Here is an 18,009-nt window from a genome sequence, read left to right as displayed (position 1 = left end):
GAGGAAAACCGGAGCACCCGGAGAAAAACCTACGAGGACGAGCATGGATCGGCAAAAGTGAGAAGACCACTACACTACCCCGTCCTATATACGCCTCATTGCAATTAAAACAATATTATCTTGTCGTATGAGAGTGTAAAACCATATGACCAAAGTAATTGCAGGTGTTAATAACTTTGAACCAAGCCACCTGACCTATATAACATGGAGAGATGAGCTGGGGAGTTGAGATGACCAGCAGAGGCTCATGTACAACATTAGTTTTCATGTACAATATTAGTTTGTACTTTATAGGGGTACTACACCCTGGCCAATTTTGTGCCTATTTTGCAATTTTCTCAAAATTATAGCGCATTGGTGACAAAAGTTATGTATATTATTGGGGCAAGGAATTCAATTACTACACTGAAATTTCAGTGACTCGAGACAAGCGGTTCGTTATTTATGATAAGAAATGAGGTACATCCTATCGGTACCTTATTTCTTATCATAAATAACAAACTGCTTGTCTTGGGTCACTGAAATTCCAGTGTAGTAATTGGATTCCTTGCCCCAATAATATACATAAATTTTGTTACCACTGTGTTATCAGTTTTTGAGAAATATGCAAAAATAGACACAAATTTATCGAGGGGTGTAGTACCCCCTTAAGGTGACTGAATTATTGCTTGTTTGTCAAAAGTCACATCACAGTCATGGTTGTTTGATGGCATGTAGAACTGTAGTCATTTTTAAGCAAAGTTAAACACTGATGGCGCTATTTATCTTAAATCTTGCTTTCATCTTTCAGGCATGAGAACGGCTTTATTCAAAACTGCCTGAAAAAGAGTGTGAATTCGGCCTTAAAAGGGCCAAAACAGGCTTAATAAAAATGAAAATGTGTAAATTTGGACAACAAAACTGCCTGAATTCAGGCAAAAGCCTGAAAATAATTTCATGCCTGAATTCTTTACAAGGGGTAGACACTTGTACAATGGCATCATAGCAAGGAAACTTTCAAACTACTTTTTATCATGACATGAAAGGAATAACTCATATTATTTGACCCAATTAAGTTTAAAATATGTGTAAATAGCATCCTCAATTTGAACACAAATATACAGTTGACAGAATAAAAATTACCCCAAAAAGGCAGAAAAAGATGAAAAATTAGTGTGATAGCTGCTGGTATTGTAAAAGTATAGGATTGAAAATTATGTAATGTAACAAATGATCACATCAAACAACCATGCAATGGGTATGGCTTAAAATTAATTGCTGTTCATACATACTCACGATATAACAACGTTTCTGATTGGATTTGCGGCCTTTTTTGCTGGTCATAAATACCGTTTATGACCAGTACGCAGGGCATAAACAAGCTGCGTCACGCAGCTTTGGAACCCAATTAACACGATCCACGATTTGCTAGTGTTGCGTACACGCGCATGTCAGCGCGCCCATCTCACGCGGACGGAGCGCAAAAGATGACGCCAGATCACGCGTTGACTCCCGGCCGCTGACCTCATGAGCCAAGCTGTTTCCTGCAAGTAGGCCTACTCATTTGCTTCCAATTTATGAAGGAAAACCGTATGGAAATGTTATTTAAACTTGTAAACCCTTATTATTTTCTGTATTGAATTGCTAAGAATGTTGGGTATGTATGAACGGGGTTCATTCATAGGATTTCGGGCATGATCGCTGTTTATGCCCGAGGCGTGAGCCGTGAGCGATCATGCCCTCAATCCTATGAATGAACCCCTAATTGTAGATATTTCTTCCATATGCTGGTACATCAACACTCAAATACAAGTTTTATCAGCATTTAAATTAAATGAATTTAAAGCACAGGTTTTCTTGGAAAACATTTACAATTGTCTACATTAATATTGTTAGCCTGCTATGATAATTGCGTAAGTCATTTTTTTTGTGATTTTGAGAACAAAGTGCAAAATATGGTTCTAGCATTTAAACATATTAATTCGCCAATCTTTATAAATGATAATGAGGCAAATTAAAGGGAATAATTACAAATAATTAGTGTGATTACATAACTGATGCATGCTTGAACCACATTTTGTACTTTGTCCTCAAAATTACAAAAAATGACTTAGGCAATTATCGTAGCAGGGTGACAATATATTGTTTTCAATATATCCATGTATATTGCCAATAATACTTATACACAAAATTAGAGAAGGAGAACCTGGACTCGACCGCCATCTTGATACAGGCATGACACGTTTCATAGTGAAACACGTCTATTGCAAGACGCTAAAGATGAGACGCAGAATAGAGAGTTCCCGTGTTTTGGGTTACCCGCCATCTTGGAGGGAAACCTAAACTCCGTTTACAATTTTCAGAATACCAACACTCGCGCAATAATTAGCAAATGTTATTTTGTAGAATGTAGCACCAATAGGGTCATTGACCAAATCAAAGGAATGAGGAATACGGCGGTGCGGATCACGTTATAAACACTATTGTAGTCCGTTCCGCTTGAAAACACGGGAACTCTCTATCCACACAATGTCAGCAAGGACCCAAATACCCCCAATTTTCTCCCCACAGTTGATGGCGTGATTGTATGTTGCGCCATAGGGAGTCCCCTGGTTCTCCTTCTCAAAATCTGTGTACAAATATGATATAAGATCATAAATACTTTAAGGGTATACGAGGTATTGTTGGTCGAAGCAGCCACAAAAGTCGATTTTCATTATCTGAATCAATATATTATTGAAAAATAACACTTTGGTGTTTTGCAAAAGTTCATTCTACAAATCATATACAATGCAATTTTTGCTAAAGCTCACTACCATTTGCAAGATGCTGTGAACTACATTTTTTTCTGCTGCTTCGACCAACAATACATCGTATACCCTTAAACATGTTAAAAGCAAATTTATCAATGCCACAAAGGAGCCAAGATGGGCTATTTCAGTCTATACGCTTCTTCAAATTGAGCAAGGACTTCGTCCATACCCATTAAGCCCTTTGTTAATCCAAATCACTTTCTTCAAGCATCTTTTGATCTAAGCTTGCTCAAGTTCTGTTAGAACACCTCCACAGTCTTTGGGATGCAGAAATACTACCGGTTTGCCATGTGCTCCTATCTTAGGTTCGGGGTCTATGGCCTGAATGTTGTTGGCACTCAATGTCTTTAAGGCTTCAGTGATGCTGTCAACCTGCAGTCAGAAAATAAAAACAGGGTGGGGGGAGGTTAGATTGGAATAGCTTTAGAATACCGTAAAAACTTGATAGTTAGCATATGTGCATACTATCGAGCCCAGTTGGTAAAGGGCCGGACTATGGTACAATTTCATGTTTTCAAAAGTGCTTGATAGTAAGCGCATATGCTAACTATCAAGTTTTTACAGTATGCATACTGCATCATTTTCAAATAAAATTTTCTTCCGGAGTACAAAATCAGAAGCAAAATTCTTCCACATTATTCGCCGATCGCACGGTCATCTCAAAACGAAGTTCTACCCGTAATGTGCGTGCTGTGTGTGCGTACTTCTGTCAAACGCATGCTTTAATTACCATATACATTTGCAAAAGCCTTCTGGCGAGTTGCTAAAAAGGCGTGATAAACAAAAATGCACATTTTGCGCATGCGGTTGCAGGGAGAACCTTGTTTTGGTAACAAGATGGCGGATCTATGCAAAGGGCGAAAAACATTGAGTTCTAATTATTCCATCAAATTCCTAGATCTTAGCCATTATATTCTAAGTGCTGCAGTAATACTAATTAAATATCATATTTCAAATGATGTATGTCTGCACCTAACAATGAACATGTAATGTAACATCATATCATAATATTCTTTACAGTATGTGTGCTTTATTCCACTAAACAACAATTCAACGGCATTACCTCCCATTACCTGCAGAGTGTGTGAGCCTCAAACACCATTAAAACACATGTAATGCCTTAATTTTCACATGCAAACTTAAAAACTTAATTAAAGGTGTGTGACTAGATTGTGGTCCCAATGCAACACATTGTGTTTTCTACCACGCATTCATACACTCTTACAACCACATAGCCAATCAGAAAAGCTGTTAGAACCACATAGCCAATCAGAAAAGCTGTTAGAAAAATATGCGGAGTGCATTAATATTATATAATTTCGCATGGGCGAGCACTCCGCGCAGTGCTTTCGCACACGTTCGTATCACATAGGATTGATCCATTCTCCTTGCGGGTTGATGCATTTATATTTGCTTGCATTTTCCAACATTTTTAGTGACAATTTTGTTATAAAATTAGCAAAATCACAGGGTTTTTTCTTGTGTATGAAATAGGTTAATAAATGCGCATTACTTGTTGCTCGAGAAATAATGCACTTGTACTGAGATGTTGCCACATCTAATGCACTCCCCCGACTCCCCCCTTCGGGGCTTGTGCATTAGACGCATCAACATCTCAGTACGTGTGCATTATTTTGTACAATTTCACTCTCAACAAGTAAGACGCATTCATTAACCTATAATTGGGGCACAACACCCAAACATTCTTATTCCATGTTTTGAGTTCATTGCTCCCCAGGATTGCTCTTGCAATTTGGATTCTAAAAGTCTAGAAGCATGTGTATCCTAGCGGTCCATAGAACTAGTACATATTCCGGGTGGTAACCACCAAAATACCATGTAATTTGTTCGAACTGATTAAACGAAACATATTCCAGGCCTACAATTTCACTGAGGTCATGAGAAAAATATGAGCTTTCATCTTAATTTTGATGAGGTAAAGTGGAGCATGAGGCTGCCAACCTGACCAAGCATCTTTAAGCATTCTACCACTTTTGTATATATCTTTAAAGACTTCAGCATGTTTTTGTAGCGATTTGGAATACCAGAAATGTTACTGACATTTTCTTTTTTTTTCATTTAATCCCTCATCAGTTACGACTAACTGTGTCATTGTACTTCACCAGATACTGAGCTTAATTACATACATGCAAATTCAAAAATACATATTCTGTTAGGTATATCAACTGACTCGTACACTAACTCTGTTAGGTATATCAACTGACACGTAATATTAAATGCAAAAGTGTTCAAATATCCATTTTTTTAAGGTTCATTGCTTGTTATATCAACCCTGTTATTTTTGTGGTCACTTAGTTTGTTCTGATCCTCCCATGCCCTGTAAATACATTTGATCGCCTTTTGTCCGTGGACAACCACTGTAACGCTGCAAATAATAGCACGGTACTGGGAATATTCATTGCTACCAGTTTCCAGGGGAAGCATTCACAAGTCCCATCATGCCTAGGGAATCCAATTCAAGCGTGCTAAAATGTAGCATGCAAAATCGGTATTGTCAAAATCCATGGCAATAGGTTGGTCACCAAAGACCTTGGACATCCAAATCAATAACAGCACCCTTCAACAAAACCTTCCACACCCCTAATACCCGGGGGGGGGGGGCACTCACTAAAAATAGGTGACCCCCACTTTTCAACTCCCTCTCACCCAATGACCCCCTTTTTTGTTTTACTGAACTCCCTCTCACCCAATGACCACCATTTTTGTTTTCCTGTCACCAAAAGATCCCTTATTTTTCAAAAAATTTGGGGAAATTTCTAATAATCTCTCAATGAATGACCCCGTTTTTTCATTATTTTTCTTCAAACTTTTCTTCAAATTTTACAAAAATGTTTAAAATTTTGCAAAATTTATGAAAATTTTGTATCAACTTTTATATTTTACACAACAGCAATTATGCAGATGCGTTTATCATGGAAATGTTATTTTGCCGAGATTACCAATGGATAACAACACACAAATTTGATGTTTTATGAAACAAAATGTTATGGGGTAATAAAAAGAAAAAAATTAGAATAGGCCCTAATATAAATCTGAATTAATTGAACTCCAATCCTCCAATAAAATCAGGAAAGCAAAATATTAAGTTTATTGACCATACCCGCACGCTGACTTTTTTTACATTTTGATTTTTGACTTTTGTTTACATTTTTACTGTGATAGTGGAACATTTATGAGGCACAGTGTCACCGACCCTATATCTTCATGGCAGGAATCGCCATGGTAGGTTGAATCCACAGCCACGATTAGCCATTTGGTTCAAACCTTTAAAGCTCTTTAAAACTAATAATTAGTCGAGGGACATAACTAAGGCTACTCACAATAGCCTGGTAATCGATCTTGGTTGTGCGTGAATAAGCTTGTATACCCCATTGAGGTCAATGGTCATCGACTTTTATACTGCCTACAGTGAGTGCCGCTGTACTACACGCTGTAGTCCAATAAGTCCATACAGGACCAACGCAATATAAAATTGTCAGATTTTGAGTTCAAAGCGCACGGCCAATTTTCAAAGCGCATTCTAGCGACTATCATATCTGTTCAACACATATTTTCAAGTGTATGAGACCACATCTGGTTTCTTGAAAAATTCATTTTGGGAGATATTCATCAATTTCTAACCCAGTATTCGAAGATTTTTGTCAAAATCGTGCATAGCAATTCACGTGTATCGATCCCGTGTATTCATTTTAGTGTCTCTGCTCCACCAAATAATTATTAGCCAGGCGGTGTCGGTGTGTGAGGTATAGTAAAATAAATACAACATGTTTCATTTTGAGGAATTATTCAAAACTACCGGTCCTCAGTGTTGGATGATTTGACTACTTCCCTCTAATCAAGCTTCAAAATAACCAGGCACCCAGGAGCCATTTACCCAATGGTCATAACATTTTGGCTCCTGGTTCACAACAAAATCATATTTTAGGCTCTACATTTTTGTCAAAATAGAGCCTGGTAGTAAGTTAAAGCAGGTTTTGTATTTAATGTGTACAATTGAAATTGAAATGACTCTTAGCTTTTTAAAAATGGCTCCTGGGTTCACTAGATAATAACAGGACCCAGGAGCTGCTTTTTCCAAATGTGTGGCTCCTGGTCCAGATCTGCTTATTTTGAGGTTTGCCTCTAATCATCCAACACCTTGGGACCTGTAGTTTTACTTCCCTCAAACATGTTGTATTTGTATAATTCTAATGTCCACTATATATAACAATGCTATATATTACTTCTGGCAAAGACTGCACAAAATAGCGATGAAGAATGTATACACCTGCAATGCATGCTGGGAAGATTTGAAGTTACTCCTCGATTCAAATGAAATCCAGAGTCAAGGCTAGCCTGTTTGGTTTTATATTGTTACGCATCAGTGATTCCCTGTTCAGCGCAGCATGACTATGGTCATTCGTTGGGCTGTGTCGTACTATATCGACAATGGTTCGTAAGCAAGATTGATTTAGTAAGGGGATTTTCTCTGGGTTACATATGCGACTTGTCTATATATATGTATATCAAGTTTACGAAAATATAATTACAAGAAAATTACTGTTACCATAAAATTATTAACAGGTGATTACATGTTCAGGGCAAATTACAAAGGTCACAGTTATAGAGAATTGTGAATAAAAAATACATGGAATGCATGTAAAAAATATCACAAAATAGGAAACTATCCAAATTCAAGAAAGACAAATTATAACATTGCATCATCTGCAAAGAGTTCTAGCATCTTGTGAATGGTAGTGAGCTTTGGCAAAAATTGCATCGATCATTTCATAGCAAGCATGTAGAAGAATTCAAATATCACAGATATACTTTTGTAAGTCCTGTGGTTCTTGAGTTATGTTGTAAAGAGGGCTGACATGACAACAACACTTGTGTAAAATGTACATAACTCATTAACAACAATAAATCAAACAAGATTTCAAAGTGTATGATTTTTAGAATGAACTTTTGCAAAACATCGAAGTGTTATTTTTCAATAATACTTATTTAGAATAATAAAAATCAAATTTTTTGGTTGCTTCGATTATCAATATCAGGCTCGTCTACCCTTAAAGTAATGAATTACGATTATGAATGATCCTGATAAATTTGCCAAAAGAAGAAATCATTTGGTTTAAGAACTTGCTCATTTATAAGAAAAGTGGTATAACTAAAAATTTTCATAGCCCACTCCCAAAAAACCTAAGTTCAAACATTTGATTTCAGGGTCGTTTGGCAAAGAAAGGGGAATTTCCACTCTATCTGCATGGATTTGCAGTCATATTATAACTGAATACCCACCAATCATTCAATTCAATAAATAGGAAAAATATCTTGAATAACAGACAAAATTGTACAGTCACTGATTTGCAAATTTTCGTTTTCACTTCCTTGTGTTTTTTGGAATATTTTCATGGAAATATGTAGATTATTTCATGTCAAATTTGACTGATGGACTAACAAAATGAATACATTATTTGAAGTCACATATTATAGTAAGTAAAGGCCCCAAAAAGGTTTGTCTCTCAAACCTGTGCACAGCAGTAATTCTAGTGCTCAGCCCAGTGGCGTGTGCAAAGGGGGGCAGGGGGGCACATCCCCCCAACTTCTGTTGGTCATTCGGGGGAAATTGGAAGGTCCCGTGGAAGGAAAAATCTCTGAGATTATGCAAAACTATCAAAATTTGCCCCCTCAAAATTGGATTCCTTGGCCTTTTAAAACGCCAGAGCTTCCGGGGGTCCTTTTACAGGTCAAAAAAAATTTAAATGAAAAAAAGCAGGCTAAAACACAATTTAAAAATCCTGTGCCTGCATAATTGCTTGTTTTACTGCATATTATTAAAAGACATAGCATATATATTTAATTTGCAAAATGTTTGCAAACTTACTTGCAGAGATATGAATTTTCATAAACCAGCCACTTGTTTGAGCTAGGGGAAATGTTAGGGGTGGTAAAATCAATATGATCGATCATGATGGGCAGCACCCTCTAGTGGGAATCCAGGAGTAGAGGACCATCATGAAGTTCCACGGAGCAGCACTGCCTAGTGCAGTCCTAGGGGCAGACTACAAGTCAAACAGGTTGGTGGCCTCTAAAGAGGCATAGGCCTATTTCCTTCTTTGAGAAAGAAAATCTACTTTTTGTGCAGGTGGGAGGGAGTGTGGCCCGGGGTGTGGGGTGTGTTTTCTTGCGCATTTGTAAGCACCCCACCCCCATACACACACACACACCCCACCCCCACACCTGGATATACTCCGCTAAGCATGGACATACACAAACTGCAGAAGTTCTCGGGTTCTTTTCCCCACCAGCATATTATTTGCCAGTATAAGGTCAGGTCTCAAACAGTCCACAGTTTGTGTATGTCCATGCGTAGGGGTGTATATCCAGGTGGGTGGGGGTGGGGTGTTTACAAATGCACAAGCAAACACACCCCACACCCACCCGCACCAGTACAAAAAGTAGATTTCCTTTCCCAAAGACGGATATATCAAGCGGTGGCACAGATTTAAAGGGCCTTTAGTTGGAAAACAGGCCTTTACAATTATGTATGGGGGTGGATGTGTGTGTTGGGGTGTGCGTGTATAGGGGTGTATATACATTTTTAATTTGTTTTTGAAATTAAAAAAAAATCATAAGCATAACCAACCATGACTAATGCCTAAGTATATGGTCTCAATGACTCCATAGACCCTAGAAATTACTCCATACTCCAGTGCCATAAAATTACTCATACCTGATCAATTCAATTTGAATTTGTCAAAACCACCAAAATAGCAGAAATTCAAATCACCAAAACTGATTGAGTTACCATGGTAACTAAGCAATGATTTCCTTGGCTATAAAGTTTTGAATAGTTTGACCCCTTGACCTCTCCTTTATCCCTTTTTTGTCACAATTGGCTAATTATTATGACCCAGAAGTCATTGTGTGTTCAAAGGTGGGGTTGGGGCTAGCTGTTTAAAATGGGGAAAGTGGGAGATCGTAATCAGGAAATATAATCAGTCACAGAAGACTGAAATATTTGAATGAAATTACGTTGACCAAACACTTTGGTATTTTATAGGGATGTAGTCTGTTTTTGGTACATTCATTCCAAGTAGCAAATCTACCATGAGGGACAATCCATGCACAGGACAAAATGGGTATACGGACTGTATCAAAAAGATTGGTACCCATCAGCTGCCTTCCAGTCATTATGGACAACACTGTCACATCAAAATGAAACATTGGAGCTACCTTATTTATAGATGAATATTGTATTATGTTTATAATACTATAAATCCTGGGCATTTCAAGAAGATCCAATGTTTGCATATTGAAGAAGCAGGCTTGCCAATAAACACCAAAAACTGATGGGTATCAATCATTTTGATACAGCCTGTAGAATGCTAGACTATGCCATAGTCGAATTTTATTTAAAAATATGTTATTATTAGTCATGATGAACCCATTTCGTTGAACTCAAAATTATACCGATGTTTATTAAAATTAAAGTATTCAATAGTAAAATGGTCATAAAGAGTTAAAAATATCAGATGATTAGTGACAATAAAAGTAATTGAATGCAACATTATCTTGCATAATTATAATGGCTCACTTTAATACTGAACCCCAAAAATTTGACTATGGACTTTGAATTGTAAGCAGAACTTTACCCCCTGGACTTTGCTCTCTAAAAACACACTGTCAAGCATACTTGTTTATCAGTCCATTAACCACAAGTACTAGCATGTATAGTACAAGACGCGCTAGATGTTTGATGAGAGATTAACTTTCGCGTCAACACAAAAGCACCGCAAATATCACAGACAGTTGTGTACGGTGTAGTTAATGGTAAAGGCGCGTGCCCAGAAGATTTAAACCATAGCGAGATATGGGCGACCAATCACAAGGCAGATCCATTTAAAGATGCATTACATCATGGCCAATTTTAGTTAGGCCAGAAATTGGCCTAACTCTCCATAGAACCCTGTGTTAAAAATCTTAACCGCAAGGCAAAGTCAGTAGTCTACTTGGGAAGCTAACAAAGAGAGGGAGTAGGGTGACTGAAAAGATCAGATGTGAAAATCTATCAATTGTGCACACATTAATTAAATCAGAGTTTTAAGCTTAAATACAATATCCAGAGTATGCACAAGTGGGCAAGTGGACTACAGGGTAGTCTAGTAGAATGCATACTATCTTCACAACTAAATATGTTACTATAGAGTTTTCAGCATTACAAAATATTACCAATTCTATAAATTACAAAAATTAAGAACTATGCAGGGCTGAGCCTTAATTAAGAACTAGAGCTGGGGATGGGTTTTGATTAAGAACTATAGCAGGGGATGAGGATTGATTAGGAACTATAGCAGGGGATGAGGATTGATTAAGAACTATAGCAGGGGATGAGGATTGATTAGGAATTATATACCTCATATATAGATTCCAGTCATCTGATTGGTTGAAAGTGCAGTCATTGAATTAACTATGCCCGCAAAATGAACTATGGACCAGTCCATGGAAATGAACTATGGACCGGTCACGCAATGCGTCACGATCAAGCTGCGCGCTTTTCCCAGCGTAAAATGATATTACGACGCGTTAATGTTTTCACGCGCTATAATTATGCAGAAATCGCAGATTGTAATCTGTGTGCCGTTCGCATTGAAACTATTAATTTCTCTTCCCAAAATCGATGCTTTTAACCAAACAGATGACAAGAATCTTAAGATTTGGTATAGAAAACAAATATTGACTGCTTTTTTATTGGGCATGGTTAAAATTATAGGCCTTGGTGATCTCAAAACCGTGACTATGCCCTCGGCTATACGCCTCGGGCATAGTCATGGTTTTGAGATCACCTTGGGCCTATAATTTTAACCATGCCCTCATAGCAGTCAATATTTGTATACTATAGCAGGGGATGAGGATTGATTAGGAACTATAGCAGGGGATGAGGATTGATTAAGAACTATAGCAGGGGATGGGTTTTGATTAAGAACTATAGCAGGGGATGAGGATTGATTAGGAACTATAGCAGGGGATGAGGATTGATTAAGAACTATAGCAGGGGATGAGGATTGATTAGGAACTATAGCAGGGGATGAGGATTGATTAGGAACTATAGCAGGGGATGAGGATTGATTAGGAACTATAGCAGGGGATGGGTTTTGATTAAGAACTATAGCAGGGGATGAGGATTGATTAGGAACTATAGCAGGGGATGAGGATTGATTAGGAACTATAGCAGGGGACGAGGATTGATTAAGAACTATAGCAGGGGATGAGGATTGATTAGGAACTATAGCAGGGGATGAGGATTGATTAAGAACTATAGCAGGGGATGAGGATTGATTAAGAACTATAGCAGGGGATGAGGATTGATTAAGAACTATAGCAGGGGATGAGGATTGATTAGGAACTATAGCAGGGGATGAGGATTGATTAAGAACTATAGCAGGGGATGAGGATTGATTAAGAACTATAGCAGGGGATGAGGATTGATTAAGAACTATAGCAGGGGATGAGGATTGATTAAGAACTATAGCAGGGGATGAGGATTGATTAAGAACTATAGCAGGGGATGAGGATTGATTAGGAACTATAGCAGGGGATGAGGATTGATAAAGAACTATAGCAGGGGATGAGGATTGATTAAGAACTATAGCAGGGGATGAGGATTGATTAAGAACTATAGCAGGGGATGAGGATTGATTAGGAACTATAGCAGGGGATGAGGATTGATTAGGAACTATAGCAGGGGATGAGGATTGATTAAGAACTATAGCAGGGGATGAGGATTGATTAGGAACTATAGCAGGGGATGAGGATTGATTAGGAACTATAGCAGGGGATGAGGATTGATTAAGAACTATAGCAGGGGATGAGGATTGATTAGGAACTATAGCAGGGGATGAGGATTGATTAGGAACTATAGCAGGGGATGAGGATTGATTAAGAACTATAGCAGGGGATGAGGATTGATTAAGAACTATAGCAGGGGATGAGGATTGATTAGGAACTATAGCAGGGGATGAGGATTGATTAGGAACTATAGCAGGGGATGAGGATTGATTAAGAACTATAGCAGGGGATGAGGATTGATTAAGAATTATAGCAGGGGATGAGGATTGATTAAGAACTATAGCAGGGGATGAGGATTGATTAGGAACTATAGCAGGGGATGAGGATTGATTAGGAACTATAGCAGGGGATGAGGATTGATTAAGAACTATAGCAGGGGATGAGGATTGATTAAGAACTATAGCAGGGGATGAGGATTGATTAGGAACTATAGCAGGGGATGAGGATTGATTAAGAACTATAGCAGGGGATGAGGATTGATTAGGAACTATAGCAGGGGATGAGGATTGATTAAGAACTATAGCAGGGGATGAGGATTGATTAGGAACTATAGCAGGGGATGAGGATTGATTAAGAACTATAGCAGGGGATGAGGATTGATTAAGAACTATAGCAGGGGATGAGGATTGATAAAGAACTATAGCAGGGGATGGGTTTTGATTAAGAACTATAGCAGGGGATGAGGATTGATTAAGAACTATAGCAGGGGATGAGGATTGATTAAGAACTATAGCAGGGGATGAGGATTGATTAGGAACTATAGCAGGGGATGAGGATTGATTAAGAACTATAGCAGGGGATGAGGATTGATTAAGAACTATAGCAGGGGATGAGGATTGATTAAGAACTATAGCAGGGGATGAGGATTGATTAAGAATTATAGCAGGGGATGAGGATTGATTAAGAACTATAGCAGGGGATGAGGATTGATTAAGAACTATAGCAGGGGATGAGGATTGATTAAGAACTATAACAGGGGATGAGGATTGATTAAGAACTATAGTAGAGTTCCACAACACAGATCATTGGTACCCTATTCTAAGTTGCCAGCTCAAAATATGTGGATTAGCAGGCAACTGGCAATAAAGGGGTACGTCATGAAGTCTCAAAAATCACCCTAAACAAATATTTGCGGGGGCTAAAAATGCACCCTAAACAAGTATGACAAGTGCAATTTCCTGCCCTTAACTGGGCCCTAGAAAAGTATTGGCATATCCCCTCTAGAAGTAAATCATTCATTTTCTTGACCATAAACCCTTCATAACAACTGGAGAAACACCAATTCAAAATGGCCAGAACATTTATGTCATGCTTCATTTTTTCAAAAGACCCTAAACTAAATTTGTTGTGCAAGATATATCCTTTTGCTTAAATTTGCTTGTTTTAGATACCCTATTCACGATATGTTTGTTCGTACAGTGCCTGATCACAAAAAAGACCCTTTTACATTATATTTATGGTCATGCATGATACCCCCTGTTCAATGACCAGTGGCCCAGTGGGGTGGTAAAATGACTTGGGGAATTTAAGTTGGTCAATTGTCACATTCTTGCATTCAGTTGGCACCTGCAACACATTGTCATGGGCTAAGAGTGGCCCTGACTTTCAAGAAATGGGTGGTGTTCCAAAAGTGGTTGAGAACCAGCCTGCAATAGAAGTTTGCATTTTGTATACACATTATACCTTACTGAGCAGGCTCATAGCCAGGATTTATTGGGGGTGTGGCACTTCCTTTTAGTGGAACTTAAATGTTGTGGTGGTGGGGGAGGGGCATTTTACCCAATGGCTTGGCAGGTCTGCACCTACGATAAATATGCTGCAGTTATTTGAGCCCTGTTAAATTTGGAGTAGCACTTGAAAGCATAGCTAAGATCTTCCTTAAGAAAATCCTGACAATTTCATCCATAATTTGACCTAAATTTTCATGTAATTTTCCACCATCATCGCTGTACATTTCCACACATTAAAAAAAGAAGTGATCAACAACTGTACACTGCTATAGAAAACTATTATTTCAGTTGACCTTTCCTACTTTTTTTTCTCTAAAATTGTTGTCAATTATAATACACAAAAACATTGGACTGATCAAGTCTAGTGATCTTCACGGGTCATCAGTTCACAGCCTGTTGAGTGTCCATGGTTTTATACAATTTGTGCTGCTGTCCATGGAAAAGTTAGATAGTATGGCTGACATTGGCTATAGTCCTTTTTATAGGTTACAAGATTTTTTTTTTGCTATGGTTGGAAGCATCTGAAATTGAATTGAATTTCCAAAGTTACCTCATATTATGGGGGTTTTTTTCTCCATAAATGCAGAGCAATTTTATTTCCAAATGGAATCACCCGGGGGAATCACCACCTTAATTTCATAATTATTACTTAGGAATTATCAATGGTTTAATTAAATTAAGTTTAGAATAATTATAATACAAATTGTGACATGATCTGGTCCATGGGGGCCAAAGGAGGCATTTTGAAAATTGAGTTACTGTAATTATTATATTCTACATACTATAGTACTACTAGTTTATCATTTTATACTGAAAACACCAAAGGTCTAGCATACATGGGTCTTAAGTTATGAAGTTTTTTGATGTCTATTTTCTTATGTATTTTATTGTTTTTACCTCATATTTTGACCCTTATCTAAGTTTCAAATTTGCCGCCTTTGGCCCCCATGGACCAGATTGTGTCACAATTTATTAAGAAAAAAACTTAATCAAACATGACCACTCATGGAAAGCCTCCACTGGCATGACCACTCATGGAAAGGGGTAACTCCAAAGCCATATTTACAGTGGCATAATCAGATTTATGTTTTGAGGGGATACCAAAGGTGTACCAGGGGGCTCAAAAGTAAAATTACAAATGGTTGCAAAGGAATTTTACCCATCCCTGGAAACTTTGCTTGTACATCACTGCTCCAAAAGGGAGAAAAAGGAAACTTTTCCACAGCAGACATCTAAATAAACTGACATATTTTGATGGGCCCTCCAGCAGGGAAGAGGATGGGGCTCAAGGCCTCTCCCTGCACATGAAGCTGAATACTTACAGGGCCACAATGTCACTGATAAATGGTTTACAAAGACAAGGAGGGCGTGCTTGGGTTGGGACAGAGGCATTAATCTGTCTTGAAAAGTGTGAGGGGATATTTGGCCTAAATTGTCAAAAAGTGGCTGAAAAGAACAAATAATTGCTAGTTTTTCCAAAAAGTGGAGAGGGGAACAGATCTCCATGGCCTCCCAGAATTGATGCCCATGGGTTTGGATGGGCTTGAACCCATTCATGCATAACCCCAGGTCCCTTACTCCACCCTACATGAACATGAAATGAAATTGGTTCTAAACTCAGACCCAGTAGACTATTATCAACAATGTCACAAAGATATGTGCAAGGCAGTGATACCATGTGGACTGGGAAGAAGAGTCTCAATGTGCTCCTTTTTTTGAAAGAAGATTACTCAAATGGCTATTCTATTTGAAATTCACACTACCCATGTGGAAGATTTTGGAAATATGTTCCACAGGGGGAGTATGAATTTTAAATGGAAGGCACCTCCATTTGAAACTCACCCTCCCTCTGTGGAAGATTCATGTTGAATCTTTCTCAGAGGGTGTATGAAATTCAAATGGAGCTGCCTTATGTGCTAATTCCATTTAAAATTCATACTCCCCTTGTGGAAGATATTTCCAAAATCTTCCACATGGGTAGTGTGGATTTCAAATGGAATAGCCCATTTAAGTGTCCTTGCACATTTTGCCAATAAAAATGAGCTTTTCTGTCATAAAAAAGGGGCATCATAATGTCCTAAAAAATTCAAAATTAAGGGGTCTCTAACCTACCATACCTATTAAGGGTGCTATCTTTAGGACCCCTGATAAATGAATACTTTTGAATAACATTCTCAACAGTCTGAAGTCCATTCCCTACCTATTCACAAAGCTACACATGCATTCATGTAAGGCAGTGATACCATGTTGACTGGGAAGATGGGTCTCAAAGTCCCCTTTTTTGAACAAAGATTACTCAAGTATTTAGTTGTCCTTGCACATTTTGCCAATAAAAATGAGCTTTTCTGTCACAAAAAAAGAGACATCATATGACGAACAAAACAAGGGGATTGAGTGGAAAGAGTGGAAAAAAAGAGTGAGAGAATGAAATGGAGGACAACCCCTTTTTGAGTGGAAACATTTCACTCTAAAAGGATTGAAAAAAAGTAGTCTGTATGCTCTCAAAAGAGTGAATATTGCCTAAAGAAAATGTACTTTCTTTCATTTTAGAGTGTTTTCCACTAAAAAACGGGTTTTTCTTCATTCAACTCCTTGAAAGAGTGGAAATTCACTCTTTTACATTTAGAGAGTATTAGGGGCCCGGGATTAGGGGTGCTATCCTTAGGACCCCTGATAAATGAATACTTCTGAATAACATACTCAACAGTCTGAAGTCCATTCCCTACCCATACAAATCTGTGAACTCAACAGGGCACATCTAGTCCCCCAGTTTGATAAATAATTCAAGCTTGTCTTCGGGGATAATACTAATACATGTACATTGGCGATAATTTACCACGATACAACATCAATTATGATCAGCTGAGCGCTATCAAATATACAGTAAAAATACCATCGTTTGCAAGCCAACTACACAATGCCCTCTGGACGTCTTGTATGTAAACTCCTTGATTTTTTTTTTTCATTTCATGAATGAAAAATTGTTCTCCCTCGAGCAAAAATTACGTTCTTCTGATTTTATGCAATTAGGGAGAGGAAAACTGGGGAAATCTATTTTTAGAATTGATCATTCCATAGCACTGTGGTTGGTGTTAATGAATTAATATTCTACCTGAAAATGTGAAATCATTTTATAAGGTAATATTGGATTATTTGAAATAGGTTATTAAACAAACATACTGATTGCGTCTGGCCCTGCTATTTGCTTCCCTATTAGGCCACATGTCACATGGGAAAATCGCACATTATTTTTGCTAAATATATGGCCAATTTGTGGATTTTAAGCTTTTTTAGCAAATTTGTTGGCGATTTTTGCAGATTGGTCAAGATTTGAAACAATTTTGTAAAATTTACCTCAGTTTGCTGTGGTTGATCAAAATTTAGCACAATTTAGCATCATTTTCAGCAGTTTAGTGATTTCCATCCATTTTGCAGATTTTAAGCTTTCTTTGGAGATTTCATGGTGATTTTTGGCGACTTTAGCCGTTTGATCAAAATTTGAAACAATTTTGTCAAATTTACCTCAATTTGCTGTGATTTATCAAAATTTAACACGATTCATAGTGATTGATCACAATTTAGCATCATTTCCCGCAATTTCCAGCAAATTGTCGCTTTTGGACGATTTACCGTGT

General features: G+C 37.8%; 1 protein-coding gene across 1 annotated transcript in view; it reads right to left on the bottom strand.

The window, feature by feature from the left end:
* Positions 1-2,505: 2,505 nt before the first annotated feature.
* The window catches only part of LOC140171787 (ethylmalonyl-CoA/methylmalonyl-CoA epimerase-like), a 90,433-nt gene continuing 74,929 nt past the window's right edge, over positions 2,506-18,009 (bottom strand). The window contains exon 5 of the mRNA XM_072195116.1: positions 2,506-3,164. Within this exon, the coding sequence (XP_072051217.1) occupies positions 3,012-3,164 (153 nt within the window). The 3' untranslated portion in view covers positions 2,506-3,011. The remainder of the gene's footprint in view (positions 3,165-18,009) is intronic.

The sequence above is a fragment of the Amphiura filiformis genome, chromosome 15 (assembly GCF_039555335.1).
Source record: "Amphiura filiformis chromosome 15, Afil_fr2py, whole genome shotgun sequence".
Lineage (NCBI taxonomy): Eukaryota > Metazoa > Echinodermata > Ophiuroidea > Amphilepidida > Amphiuridae > Amphiura > Amphiura filiformis.
Note: the sequence above shows the minus strand (reverse complement) of the source record. Positions and strands in the feature narration are given on the sequence as shown.